Raw genomic sequence first — 13487 nt, forward strand, 5'->3', positions numbered from 1 at the left:
TGCGAAAGAAGTCGCCGTAAACAATAACTTTTGTTGCATCACAAGTCAAAACCATAACGGTTATTACAAAATTATTGGACTAAACCAATAACCTTTACTTTGAAAAGGTTCAATCAAAACCATTAGTTATTTTGTATAAACTAGATCGATTAAACTGTCCAAAAGCCGATTTGGTTTGAATTGGTCCGATGGTTTTGAAGTTTACTTTAATTCTAGAATGACAAACAAATATTTGTTTTACAAACTTACGTGTACTAATTAAGTAAGGAGAAAAAAATAAAAGATAATTCTATAAGTTTCAATGATGACACATGAATTTCTTAAGCTTGTTTGAAAACATTAATATGTATGTACATAAGTAAATGTGAAAAACGTAAATTAATTAATTATTAATATCAGGAATACAAAAAGATATAAAAAATTTTAAAATAAGGTTTGGTTTAAACGATTTAATAGTTACAGAGGCAAATCGTTAACCAAACCATTTATAAAAAAATGGTTTTGGCATTATCAAACCATCAAATTTATAGCATATAAACTGACCAAGCCACCCCAGTTACCTCGGTTTGGGTGGTTCATTCAGCTCATCAAATTAATGAGCAAGTGTAAAGATTGTCAACAGTTTTTGCTTACCATTAAGCTTTTGGTCCCGTCACACTATACGAGTATATACAAGTATACAATAAAAAACATATGCTGGCTCCACCTCCCAACATTCCTTTTTCTTTCAAGCCGTGCAGGGCTTTTAGCCCGTTCACCTCCAAGCCGTTGGCTTGCCGCAGGGATGGCGGCGGTGTTCCTTCAGCGGCATGACCAACCCACCACCCATGCAGCTACCACTCCTTTCCCCCTAATGGTCTTGGATACCATCTATGAACTTTGGATATACATCCTCGAACACTTTGTTCAACATAAAAAACATCGTACTTGTTTTTACTACCGACATTTTTTTTCACACATTGAATGTATATGCACTTGAAACCAAATCAACTTCAAACAACATCATGTTCAAGTGACACATTTCCATCAAGTTAAATATACCCCCCCTCAAAAAGGACCATAGGTTACGCAACAATATCATAAGTGTGTGTTTTTCCAAAACAACACAAAAGCATTACCATGTGGCTTTCAATTTTTATTATATGATTTTGACACGTATTACTTATTTGACAATACCATAATTTAATATCAGTTGGATAGTATATCATATCAAAGCTAGAACAACCAATTCATAAAGACTCTTCTACAAAAAGATTATAAGTGTGCATTCCGTTTTCCCCACTTTGTGGGGGCAGCTAACGGCTTATGTTTGGGCTTAAATAACTAGGCTTAATTTTGGGAGATAATACTTCTAGCAAAATGATATCTTATTCGTTTGTATCGAAAAGTATTGTTTCCTTGGGGTGGGTTATTTTGAGAACCATAAAAAAAAAAGAACGCGAGAACCAATCTGGGTCACACATCTCATCTCATTTTTTTTCTCTCATCACTTTCATCCAAATTTTTCAAAACGTTTTATCTCACAAACCGTGCATCGTTAGACGGAAAAAAACCCATGGGTAGTCTTAAAATTTCGTCCTCTTTCATTAGAGATGCGACTTGATATACTTTTGACAAACTTTTAAATTTCGAAATTTTTTTTTTTTCGAATTTTTTTTTTTACCTGCACATGTGTAGGATGTGTATGATGTATACCCTACACATGTCCTGCACATGTGTAGGATTATCGCTAAAAATCGAAATTTAAAAGTTTGTCAAAAGTATATCAAGTCGCATCTCTAATGAAAGAGCACGAAATTTTAAGACTACCCATGTTTTTTTTTTCGTTTAACGATGTACGGTTTGTGAGATAAAACCATTTGAATGAATTGGGTGAAAATGATGAGAGAGAAAATTAAATATCATTAAGATCAAAATCAATGGCCAGGATTGCTTCTCACGTTTTTTTTTTTTTTTTTTTTTTTGGTTCTCAAACTAACTTTCCTCTTGTTTCCTTACTATATCAATACAGAAACTTAAATATATGGTTACATCTAACCAAAATTCAAAATTTAACTTTTTGAAGAAGAATCATTATAACACAATGGTATGTGTCTGAATCTCCATTCGAATAAACATTTGAGTCTTGTGTTGATATCTCGATTTCTTAGAAGGAGATAAAGTTTGAACTTAAACCCATACTTTATCAAACTTCTGGCTGAAACAAGACAGCTCGAGATTCAGATTTAACAATAAGCGGTTCCTCGTATGATTGAGAGTTGTACTTATAACGCGTCATGAAACGACGACGCATTAGCTAACTATATATCAATCGTATAATAGAAGAAGTGTATTGAGAAAAATAGAAGGAATTCATCGATCTAATCATATACAAGTATCATCTAATACATAAAAGTCACAATATAAATAGACTGCATTACATTAGTATAATCATAATATAAAGGGGAATTTCTTCAATGAACATTAGATAAACATAATTTGCCTTAAAAAAAAATAGGGTTCTTTTTACAACACACAAAAAAATATTTGTTTCAAGTTTCAACTTTCACTCCTTAGAAATTAGGTGCTCGGCCCAAAAGTGTCAAATTATTACAATAAGCCCAATATGACCCAACAGTCAAACGCCAAACTTTTTCTAAGGCCTATCCGATTTGGTTATCGATTAATTAGTGAAAACATTTGCTCACTTGCTGACAATTTTAATTTGCCCTTCTAGACTTGTACTTTTATTTTTCTTATAGTAAATTGTGAATTTGGGATGTTTTACAATTATATTTATTAGTATGGATTTAGTGCAATATAATATTAGGGAAAGTATAAATACTACCAACAGCATTAATAATTTTCATGAGGCACTATAACTTTTTTTTCTTCTCATAATTACATACAATATGGATCATTACCTCTATAAATATGCTTTTTGTGATAATTGAATTTCTTCTCTTCTATGTGTTGTTTTTGGTGCAATTTAAAACTTTAATGTAGGGATGGGCGTGGGACCGGTCCCGTCCCGGTCCTGGTCCCGAAAATCCCAAAAATGTGGTACCGGTCCGGGTCCCAAATAAGGCGGGATCGGGACGGTACCGGGAAATCCCGTAGTTTGTGGGATTTTTCCGGTCCCGTCCCGGTCCCAATCCCGAAAACCATCAAATTCTAATACCGGTCTCGATCCTACTTGGGACTCAGTACCACTTCCTGATACCGGGATTGGGACGGTACCGGGACGGGACTCGGGACTTAGGATTTTCAGCTAATCCCTACTTTAATGCAACAAATATACCCAATTGAGCCTTGTGTGGGGTTATGAGGTATGAAGTGGGTCTTGGTATAATGCGTTGCATTTGATCTCATTTGTAGATCTACCATAGTTAATTTATATATCATATTGAGTACCCCTGTAATATATTACTCGTCAAAGAAGTTTTAGAAGGGTACGTAGAGTACTAAAATGTTTGACAACTTTCATGTAAGAATGTATCACGCGGAAAAAATAATATGATTATATAAAATGTATCACACCAGAATTTTATCTCAAATTTAACATCCCTCCACTAATTATAAACATCCCCAACTAATTTATATATTAACTAGGTCTTTTACCCACACGATGTACGGTTATTTAAAAATATAATTAAATTAAATGTTGGTAAAGTTTACATTATAGATGTCAATAATTATTAATAAATCGGTGATTAATAATGATTAAAATTATAATGATTAACATATATAAACTTAATTAAACATATTTCAAATTCTAGTAATCAAATTTTGTCAGAGTTACTTAATACAAATACATGTAAATATAATTAAATCCTTGTAACAAATTAAGTAACCGAAACAAATTTTGTAAAAATATAAGAAGATTTGCCAATCTTGTAAAAATTAACAACTTGAACTAATAAAAAATGTAGTAAACATAAGAAACGGATTGTAACCCAAGATCAAAATTAACAAATTGCATGTAATCCGATCTTAATTTTGCAAAACATAATATACAGTGAAGTAAGAATACAAACATAATACAAATTATTACCATGAAAATTTGACATTCATTTTATTAGCATTACACCCATTTGTAATTGATAAAACCCAATATCTAAAGTAATAAAGAGTTAAGCAAATATAAATTTTGAAAAACAAAATATATGATGAAGTAATAAAAATAACAATTATTACCATAAAGATCTGTCATTCATTTATTTAATATTGTATCCATCTGAAATGATAAAACCCAAACAGAAAGTTAACCAATCCTAATTTTGAACAAAATGAAGTAATGAAAAAATAAATATTATTACCGTGAAGATTCGTCATTTAGTTTATTTAACATTGCGTCCATATGTGAGTGATAGAACATAAGATTAAATGCATTAGTTACAAAGTATGAGAAAAATCAAACTAAAAGTCGAAAAGAAGTGTACATTTAAATAGATTGATGATTTAAATACATTGCTAAAGGTTGATCCGATGATTTATCAAGTTTATACAGATAAAAAGAAGTGCACATTTAAATAGATTGATGATAAAAATTTGACAAAGTGACATTGACATCATTGATGGTAAAATTAAGGATAATTTTTATACGTATAGAACAAACAAATCATTCACACATCTATGTATACTGTATTTCCCATCTCGTCAAAGCTAAAAAAAAAGTATGAAGAATAATGTCATTCATTTATTTAACATTGTATCCATCTGAAATTGATGAAAACCAAACTGAAAGTTAACCGATCCTAAGTTTGAACAAAATGACGTAATGAAAAAAATACATATTATTACCGTGAAGATTCGTCATTTAGTTTATTTAACATTGCGTCCATATGTGAGTGATAGAACATAAGATTAAATACGTTATGAAAAAAATCAAACTAAAAGTCGAAAAGAATGACGAAATATTGCTAAAGGTTGATCCGATGATTTATCAAGTTTATGCAGATAAAAAGAAATGCACATTTAAATAGATTGATGATAATAATTTGACAAAGTGACATCGACATCATTGACGGTAAAATTAAGGATAAATTTTATACGTATAGAACAAACAAATCATTCACACATCTATGTATACTGTATTTCTCATCTCGTCAAAGCTAAAAAAAAGTATGAATAATAATAAATATTTGCATCAAAAAGAAATTCTAGAAAACTTAGGAACTGAATTATAATGCATTAATTGTAAATGAAAAGAATGAACATTCATGTGTCTTTTTGGGTAAATAAATCTATATCTATTTTATATGATTAATATTAATATTAATATTGATATAATTATATAAGCATGTAAACAAAATATTTGCCAAAGAAATAGAATATCTCACCTTAATTAATATCTTGAGTTATAAAAAAGAACATAACTGCGTTGTAGGGTTGCTAGCTTGAGAGGAAAAATTCCTCTATGGGACTAAGGGGTTCCTAGGCATTTACCCTTAAAAAAGAACATAACTAAATTATTGGAAAAAAAATTATAAAAATGCCACATATGATTAAAGCTTATGTGGCAATGTCATAAGACAGTTTGAATTTTTAAAGGCTTTAGAATCGTTTGGATTCTTACTGTTTTAATAATTATATAGATAGATGGTGCCCACGCAATGCAGCGACAGTAACGACGACGGTGATAGTGTGGTTATTAACGTAAAAATAATTTCATTGCGGTCGCAAATGTGATGAAATGTTGCGTGGGATATGAAAGGAGGGGAGGAGGGGGAAGAATTGTGATTTAGGGTTTTTGTTGTGTGTTTCTGCGTAAGGGAGAGATACATGTTGAATTCTTTTAAGGACATTTTAGTCACAGTATATAAAATATAAATAAAGATGTATTAAAATGGAGGGTAAATGTGTCATTTCAGGTCCTTAAAATTAAGGAGGGGAAGAGAAGTTTGTTTTATAAAGGAACTATACGGGTGCCCGCGCGATGCAACGGTGATGGTGGTAGCGACGCAGGTGTGGCAACGACAGCAATGATGGTGGCGATGTGCGGTGTTGGTGAATGTAAATTAATTGATGTAAGAGAGGTTAATATGGTTATTTAAAAGTTAGAGAATGTATGTTGTAAGTTATTTCATTAGGGGTATTATAGGTAATAGGTGAAAATGTTTAAATTAGTAAATAAAGAAGAGGGTTAATATTGTAATTTCAAAGTCTTAATTACCGCAGTTTGTTTTATATAATAGTATAGATATAGATATAGATATATGTTAGATGTTAATCAGTTCTATTGACAATAATCGCCTAACTCTATTTACAATAATCGCCTAACCCATTTTGATGTTAGATGTTAGATATATGTTAGATGTTAGATGTTAATCACTCCGGTGAGAACACTCTTAAAATAAGAACGGTGAGAACACCTTAAAAATATCATTTTGATGCATTAAAAGTCCATAAAACTAACATATTGCATAACTAATTATCATTATTTAAGTGTTTAACAACACATTCATCCGTCAAAATCAAAATAATCATGTTTTTTATTTTGTGCATCCATCTTGGATGCATATTCATCAAAATGATGCATCTAACAAAAAACTTGATTTTTTCGATTTTGATTAATCAATGTGTTACTTAAATAATGATAATTAGTTATGCACTATGTCAGTTTTATGGACTTTTAATGCATCAAAATGATGATTTTAAGGTGTTCTCGATCACTGTTCTTATTTTAAAACTGTTCTTATTTAATTGTCCCTATATATATATATATATATATATATACACACATAAAAGCAAACGTACATGCACAATTTAGAATTAAGAGAGCTTATAATCTAGATTAACTGAACCAACTCTTACTGTAAATGTCGGAGGTTCTATGCGGTGGAGCTGCGGTGTAGAGGTGCGATATTGCGGTGGAGATGCTCGCTACAGATGTACGATAGAGAGGCGGAGCTGCGGTGGATGTGTGATTGGGATCTACGGTGGATGTGTGATTAGGATCTGCGGTGGATATACAGTGGGGGTTCAATTAGATCTGCTCGGATTGTGAGATTTTGCGGTGGTATATTTGACATATTGTATGGCTTTTCCACTCTTTTTCCTAATCTACATTTTGTTTTCTGAAAAAAATTCTGGGTTTTCTGGGTTTTTTCCTTAGAGAGAGAAAGTTTTGAAGATTTGTAGATGAGAAAGAAGTATATTTGAAGATAATGATGAATCATGTACAAATTTTATAAGTTTGTGGGTAATGTATATCAATAAAAAATATATATAATGGACAACCATGTACAAACTGAAAAGTACGTAAGTTATCCCATGATTAATCCTTTTATTTTTTATTGTATCGCATATCTATGGTTTAGTACAAACTAAATATAAATCATACTCGTAATATGTTTTCTATATTAATGTAATAAATATGTATGCTTTTTTATGTTCACATACTCTGAATAATGTGTCATACTTTTTGTCACACTAAATAAGTAATGGGAATTCATGGAGAAGTATAGCAAAACAACTTATTGATACCCAAAATATATCTCAATACATCTAATGTATACTTATTGTTCATAAAAGATATCACAAATGTTATCAAATGAGATAAAGTTGTAATTGTCGATGATATTTAATTTGACGTACGTTTTTTAAATTTTGCAAATTAAAGTATTAAACATTAGAACCATAAAGCTGTAATATGGAATATTCATATTTTAAGCGATGAGTCCATCGTTCGTCGAAATGATCAATAAACTAGTTCAATTGATGTAAACCATCCTTTTCTTGAATATCTTAAATGTTACACCTTATCAGAAACAACAAAATGTCAACCTACTAACAGTCTCTATATTTAAAGCAATCTTCAATTTATATAAACTAACTAATTAATCCGGGTTCAACCCGATATTCTAATTAAAGTTTTAGAAATGAAAAATATGTAGTAAAAAAAAGTTATGTAATTTTTGTTATTAATATATTATAACTTGATATTGATATAAAAATAATGAATCGACTAAGACAAAAATACATAAAATAAGATTACCATTTGGGTTAAAACAAAAAAAAAATTTCAAAGATTTATGTTGAAAAATAACTTTCTTTATCTCTAATAAAAGATTATGAATTTTAAATAAGCATTTAATATAATGGGTTTTTTTTCATATATATATATGACATCATAAATCAAAGAAATTTTTTATAAAAAAATATGTGGGTTTGCCACATAATATTTTTTTTAAAAATATTTTAGGAATGACAATCTTTTTTATTTATTATAAAGATAAGTCAATATCACATATGATGCATAAGTCAATGCTAGATTTCCTTCCTTTTAATTTTAACAGTCAAAGTTTCATTGGAGTGTCAAAGTGTGCATCTTAATTAACGTGCTTGGATTCGCCGATTAGATAATTGAGATGGGAGTCATGAAAATGATTTTTATTTTCATTGTTTGGTAAGTGAAAAAGACGAAAGGCAAAGAAATGACCATTTTTTAGGAAATAACTTTTATTCTTGGTTGATTTTTATCCAAAATGACCAGAAATAATAAGAAATGATAATTGAAGAGTTTTTTTTCTTTTTCCTTTAAGAGTTGTTCATAATAACCTGTTAATATAGAATTCGTTAAATGTTTAAAATTTTGATTATAAATATTACATTCTTTAGCATTTCTCAAGGTTAACTATTTCATCATCATTACAAAGCTCAGATCTCTCTACTAATTTCATTTATCTTGATTTTACTAATAATATAAGTGCTTTTTAAGAATATTGTGGCAAATTATACTACAGGAAATTGGTTTTAGATAAACGTGTTTCTGTGTAATAGAGATAATTAATTTAGACATTTTAAAAGTTAATAGTTGAAAAAATAAAAAAAGATGCTTTGTTTTATAAAAGAATTAGGATTTTCATTTTGAATCCCTTCAAATGATATCTTAGCTTCCAAATATGAAATTTAAAAGCTTCATGCTTGAAGTCCAAAAACAAGTACACCTAATTTTGTAAGGCCAAATACTTGCTAAAACACAAAAAAAACATAACTTTTTAGGTAAAAGCTAGGTTATTTTATCCCTGTGAATATATATTAATCACTTCAAATAACGCAAGCAATTAATATGTCATATCGACTAAGTGGACAGTTATAATGGCAAAAACAACCAATTTACAACTCTAGCTAGACATTAACCACATACAATGCAACTGGATACAATAATAAAACAATATAGACTATGTTGCAACCATTAGCCACATAGGCGGGTCCCAAATATCGATCCAGAGCCTTGTAACTTGGCTTTCTTCTCAAACTTGAACGTGACGAGCTTCAAGTGTACGGTTGAGAATACAGCTTCAATCACTTGATCCCTTGTTCTCATTTGTTTTATTTAAAAGAGAAAAAAATCTGTGTGTATGTAATTTGTCTTCAATTACTATTGTAGAAAAAAAACTTTGTTTTGGTTCATTGTATGTAAGTTTGTCTCAAAACTGAACGAATTGTGTAAGAAATCGGTCGGATACTAACGTGGCACCATCACACATCTGATACGTGGCCCAATGAGAGACCACCACATCAGCAATAAAAAGATTATTACACGATTCGTTCAGTTTAGCAAGTTACTTACATACAATGAACCAAAACAAAGTTTCTTTTTACAATAATAATTGAAGACAAGTTACATACACATATATTCTTTTCCCTGTTAAAAAAGCCTTGCATTGCGTTCTTTCCAAATATAGTATACGGAAGCCGCGAGAACAAGGAATTTTTCTTTGCAAAACTGTCAATGCCAGTGACAATAGGCACTTAAATAACTTGTGTCACTTTTAAAATGTGTTTAAGCTACTTTTAGTTATGAAAAATTCACGATAATATGTTTAGTTATAAAAAAAAATGAAAATTAAAAACTAACAATGGTACATCTCAACAATAGTAGGAACCAAGGCAAGTGGGTACATCTTTGTCATTACGTACGGGTATGATCCATCGGGCTATTAACGAGCTATTTGAGTTTGAGCTCATTTAAGTCAAGTTCGATCATAATAGTCTTCTAATTCGAGTCGAACGTGAAGTTAAACTTACTTGATTAGTTTACGAGTCAAACTTAGTAAACTAATGTTCGGCTTTGCTCGTCCAAAAGTTCCTTTTAGTGGTTCAAATCGAAACGAGCTATTACATATTCACGAGTTACACGAGCCCAATGAGCTTAGTTAAAGTGAGTTTTATGAGGTTTTTAATTGTAACATTAGTTTATTCATTGTTCATAAATTAGAATTTTGAGTTCGAGTGATTAAACAAGTTTATTGAGTTCGAAACTTTTTAAATATAGTTAAATAAAAATGTCAAAAATCATAAATATGTAGTGAGATTGGGCTTGAACAGAACTAAATATTTTATCTTAGTCCAACTGGTCAGAGGCATACCAGGTTTTACTCAAGGTTTTGAGTTCGATCTTTAGGGATGACATATGTGCAAGGCTTCACCATTATACGGTGAGATTTCCCCGATGTCATGTTCCGATTGAATGTTCGGATTAAGGAAATTCTATCTTAGTCGAGAACATATGTTATTCATGCTCCAGTCTAATTATTAAACAAGTCGAGCCTAAAATTTCTAATATTCGACTTGACTCAAGATAATATATATATATATATATTATATATATATATATATATATATATATATATATATTTTACCCATCGCATGCAAGTCACAACCTTTTAAAATCAAATTCTGTTTTTTTTTCCTAATTTAAATTGTTAGGTTAATTAGGCATATCTCTAAGGGAGCCTACGTTCTCTCCTCCCATCCTCTCCTTTAAAGGGCTTCGTTTCGGCCTATGGAATCTCTTCCACATCTCTTCCATACTGTCACATCAGCTTTTCTCTCTCTTCATCCACTTCTTCCACACTCACTCCCTATAACCATCTTCCACATCTCTTTCATACCTCTTCCATACTTTTTATTTATTTTATTTTATATTTATACAAAAAATAAATAATTCAACATTTATTTAAAACTAAACATTAAAAAAACACATTACATTTATTAAAAAAAAAAAAAAACAATACATTAATTAAAAAAAACACATTACATTTATTAAAAAAAAACATACACTCAACGTTGACGTTGGTTTTCCAGCAAGTTTCAAATGTGCTCGACTAGGGCGCCTCTTAGACGGTTGTGTGTCGCCCTATTACGTAACTCCCCTGTCATACGTAAGTGAATGTTAACACGTTCATCCCAAGAACGCACTGGCGGGGTATCGGGAATTAGCTCCAAATCCAAAGGACTGATTGCACGCCCGTTATATTCAACGACCATGTTGTGCAACAACACACAAGAGTACATGATGCGTTTAATTTTGTTAATACTTAATGGGCGCGCACCCTGTTGAAGGATTCTCCATCGGCCTTGAAGTACTCCAAAAGAACGCTCTACGTCTTTTCTTGCAGACTCTTGGAAGCGTTTAAATTTACTGGTCTTAGGGTCCATGGGACACTTGAAAGACTTGACAAGTGTAGCCCATTTTGTATAGATACCATCAGCTAGATAATAACCCTTTGTAAACTGTTGGCCATTAGCGGCGAAATTTACCGCAGGAGCTTTATCTTGGAGAAGCTGGTCGAACAAGTCAGATTCATTAAGGACGTTAATGTCGTTGTTCGAACCGGCGGGTCCAAGGTAAGCATGCCAAATCCACAAATCATATGAAGCAACCGCTTCAAGCATAATCGTCGGATGTCCTTTGTCACCACGAGTGTATTGGCCTTGCCATGCCGTTGGGCAGTTTCTCCAAGCCCAATGCATACAATCAACACTTCCAAGCATACCCGAAAAACCATGTACCGCCTCGTGTTTAGCGGTCATGCGGTTAACATCTTCTTGTGTCGGGCGACCCACAAGGTCGGTTGGAGTGTTGCGGAAGAATGCGAAGTGTTTTGGTAATGGTTGTATGGCGTTAAAGGAATGTATATCGTTCAATATACTAAGAAACATTTCTTTGGGCATTCGAAAACGCCTTCTAAAATAATCGGCAGGGTAAACGTGTTGCGGGGCAAAGTAATGATTATATAAACGTGTGGCGGCTCCTACATGGTTTATGGGTATTGTTCTACGAGGTATTTTTGGTCTGTTTGCCATTCTCGAGCTCTCTGCTTCTTCTTTTTCGTCGTCAATAAAGTAACGAAAGTGTTTAACATTTCGGCATCTATTGTATACTTACGAATGTATGAAATTGAATCTTCGTCGAAACTCGACATATTTAGTGAAAATGTATAGAGTGAAAGATATTATTGATAGTGTGAAGAAAATGGAATGAATTGTGAAGAAAATGGAATGGGTGATGAAGAATGAGATGTGAAGGGGTAGTATATATAGATGGAAAGTTAAAAAAAAAAAATTAAAAAAAAAGTAACCGTTACTTTTGAAATTTTTTGAAAAAAAGGATTTTTTTTTTTTACGTTAAAGCCGACCCACACCCGCTCCACTTCGCTCGTCAAGCTGCATCAATGGAACAAAACCATTCAAAGGAAAAAGGCGTCGACGAGGTGCTCCCTATGGAGTCTTGGTCGATGATCGGTCGAACACTCCCTTAGGGAGAGGCCTTAGTATCAGCTTTATTTCTGAATTTTGAAAATATAAATAATTGAGATTGATGTTGGTGTATGTCACCCTTCGTGACGGAACACGACCTTCGTGACAGAGCCGACCCTGCGTGACGAAGGTATCTCTAAATATGGAAAAGATTATCTCAATCTCTTCCTCCTAAATTAAAGAGATTTGCTCTTATCTCGTCCTAAATACCAGATCTGGCATATTATTAAGAATATTCTCTAAAACCCTAAACTTATTCTCCAAGATTTCTATCCCTATATATATGGATGAACCTAAACCTAAATTCTCATTCTTCTCCTCTCCAGAAAACACACACACATATCTGGACGTCCTCTTCTCTCTATAAGAGATGCTCCAGCAACCTACAATAATATCCTCACATATCAGCAACATGCGGCGGGACGATGACTCTCCGTCCCGAAACCTCCCACAGCCTACAATGTTTAAGCAAAAGCATCCTTGGATATCGGATATGATAATATCCTTCCATGAGCATTCTAAACACAATCAACCAGATCCATAATCATTGGCACGATCTCAATTGGCCATATATCAATCATATTCGATTGGAGTAAAGAGATTCACTCTACCTTCGGGGAATCGCCAACAAACAACCAAAAACACCCATCATCCCCTTTTCAAAACCTAATCTCGGTTTGGTGTACAATCATTTGGCGCCATCCGTGGGACTTTTACTTTCAGATTCCATATCCACTTTCTCAAAATAGCTACGATAACGTGCGTTGAACCAGACTTATTAAAGATGGGAGATGTACCCAAACAATACATGTCATGTGCCTCCATGTGACTTAGCACAACCTCTAGATCTGAAGATCTCCCCCTGTTTGGAGATCCCCTTTTAAAATATGTATATATATATATATATATATATATCCGCTGCGTTACGCGACCTCTCTGTTTCGAGGCCCCTATGTTCT

General features: G+C 32.2%; 1 protein-coding gene across 1 annotated transcript; it reads right to left on the minus strand.

Annotated features, from left to right (window-relative positions):
* Window positions 1-11079: 11079 nt before the first annotated feature.
* Window positions 11080-12075, minus strand: LOC122597112 (protein ALP1-like). Its single transcript, XM_043769743.1, has one exon. It carries the CDS (start codon window positions 12073-12075, stop codon window positions 11080-11082), a length of 996 nt encoding a protein of 331 aa, XP_043625678.1.
* Window positions 12076-13487: the final 1412 nt, after the last annotated feature.

This window comes from Erigeron canadensis, chromosome 4, assembly GCF_010389155.1.
Source record: "Erigeron canadensis isolate Cc75 chromosome 4, C_canadensis_v1, whole genome shotgun sequence".
Lineage (NCBI taxonomy): Eukaryota > Viridiplantae > Streptophyta > Magnoliopsida > Asterales > Asteraceae > Erigeron > Erigeron canadensis.

Bases quoted from the DNA above. Each gene is read 5' to 3' on its own strand.
- LOC122597112 (XM_043769743.1), bottom strand. From the start codon at position 12,075: ATGGCAAACAGACCAAAAATACCTCGTAGAACAATACCCATAAACCAT.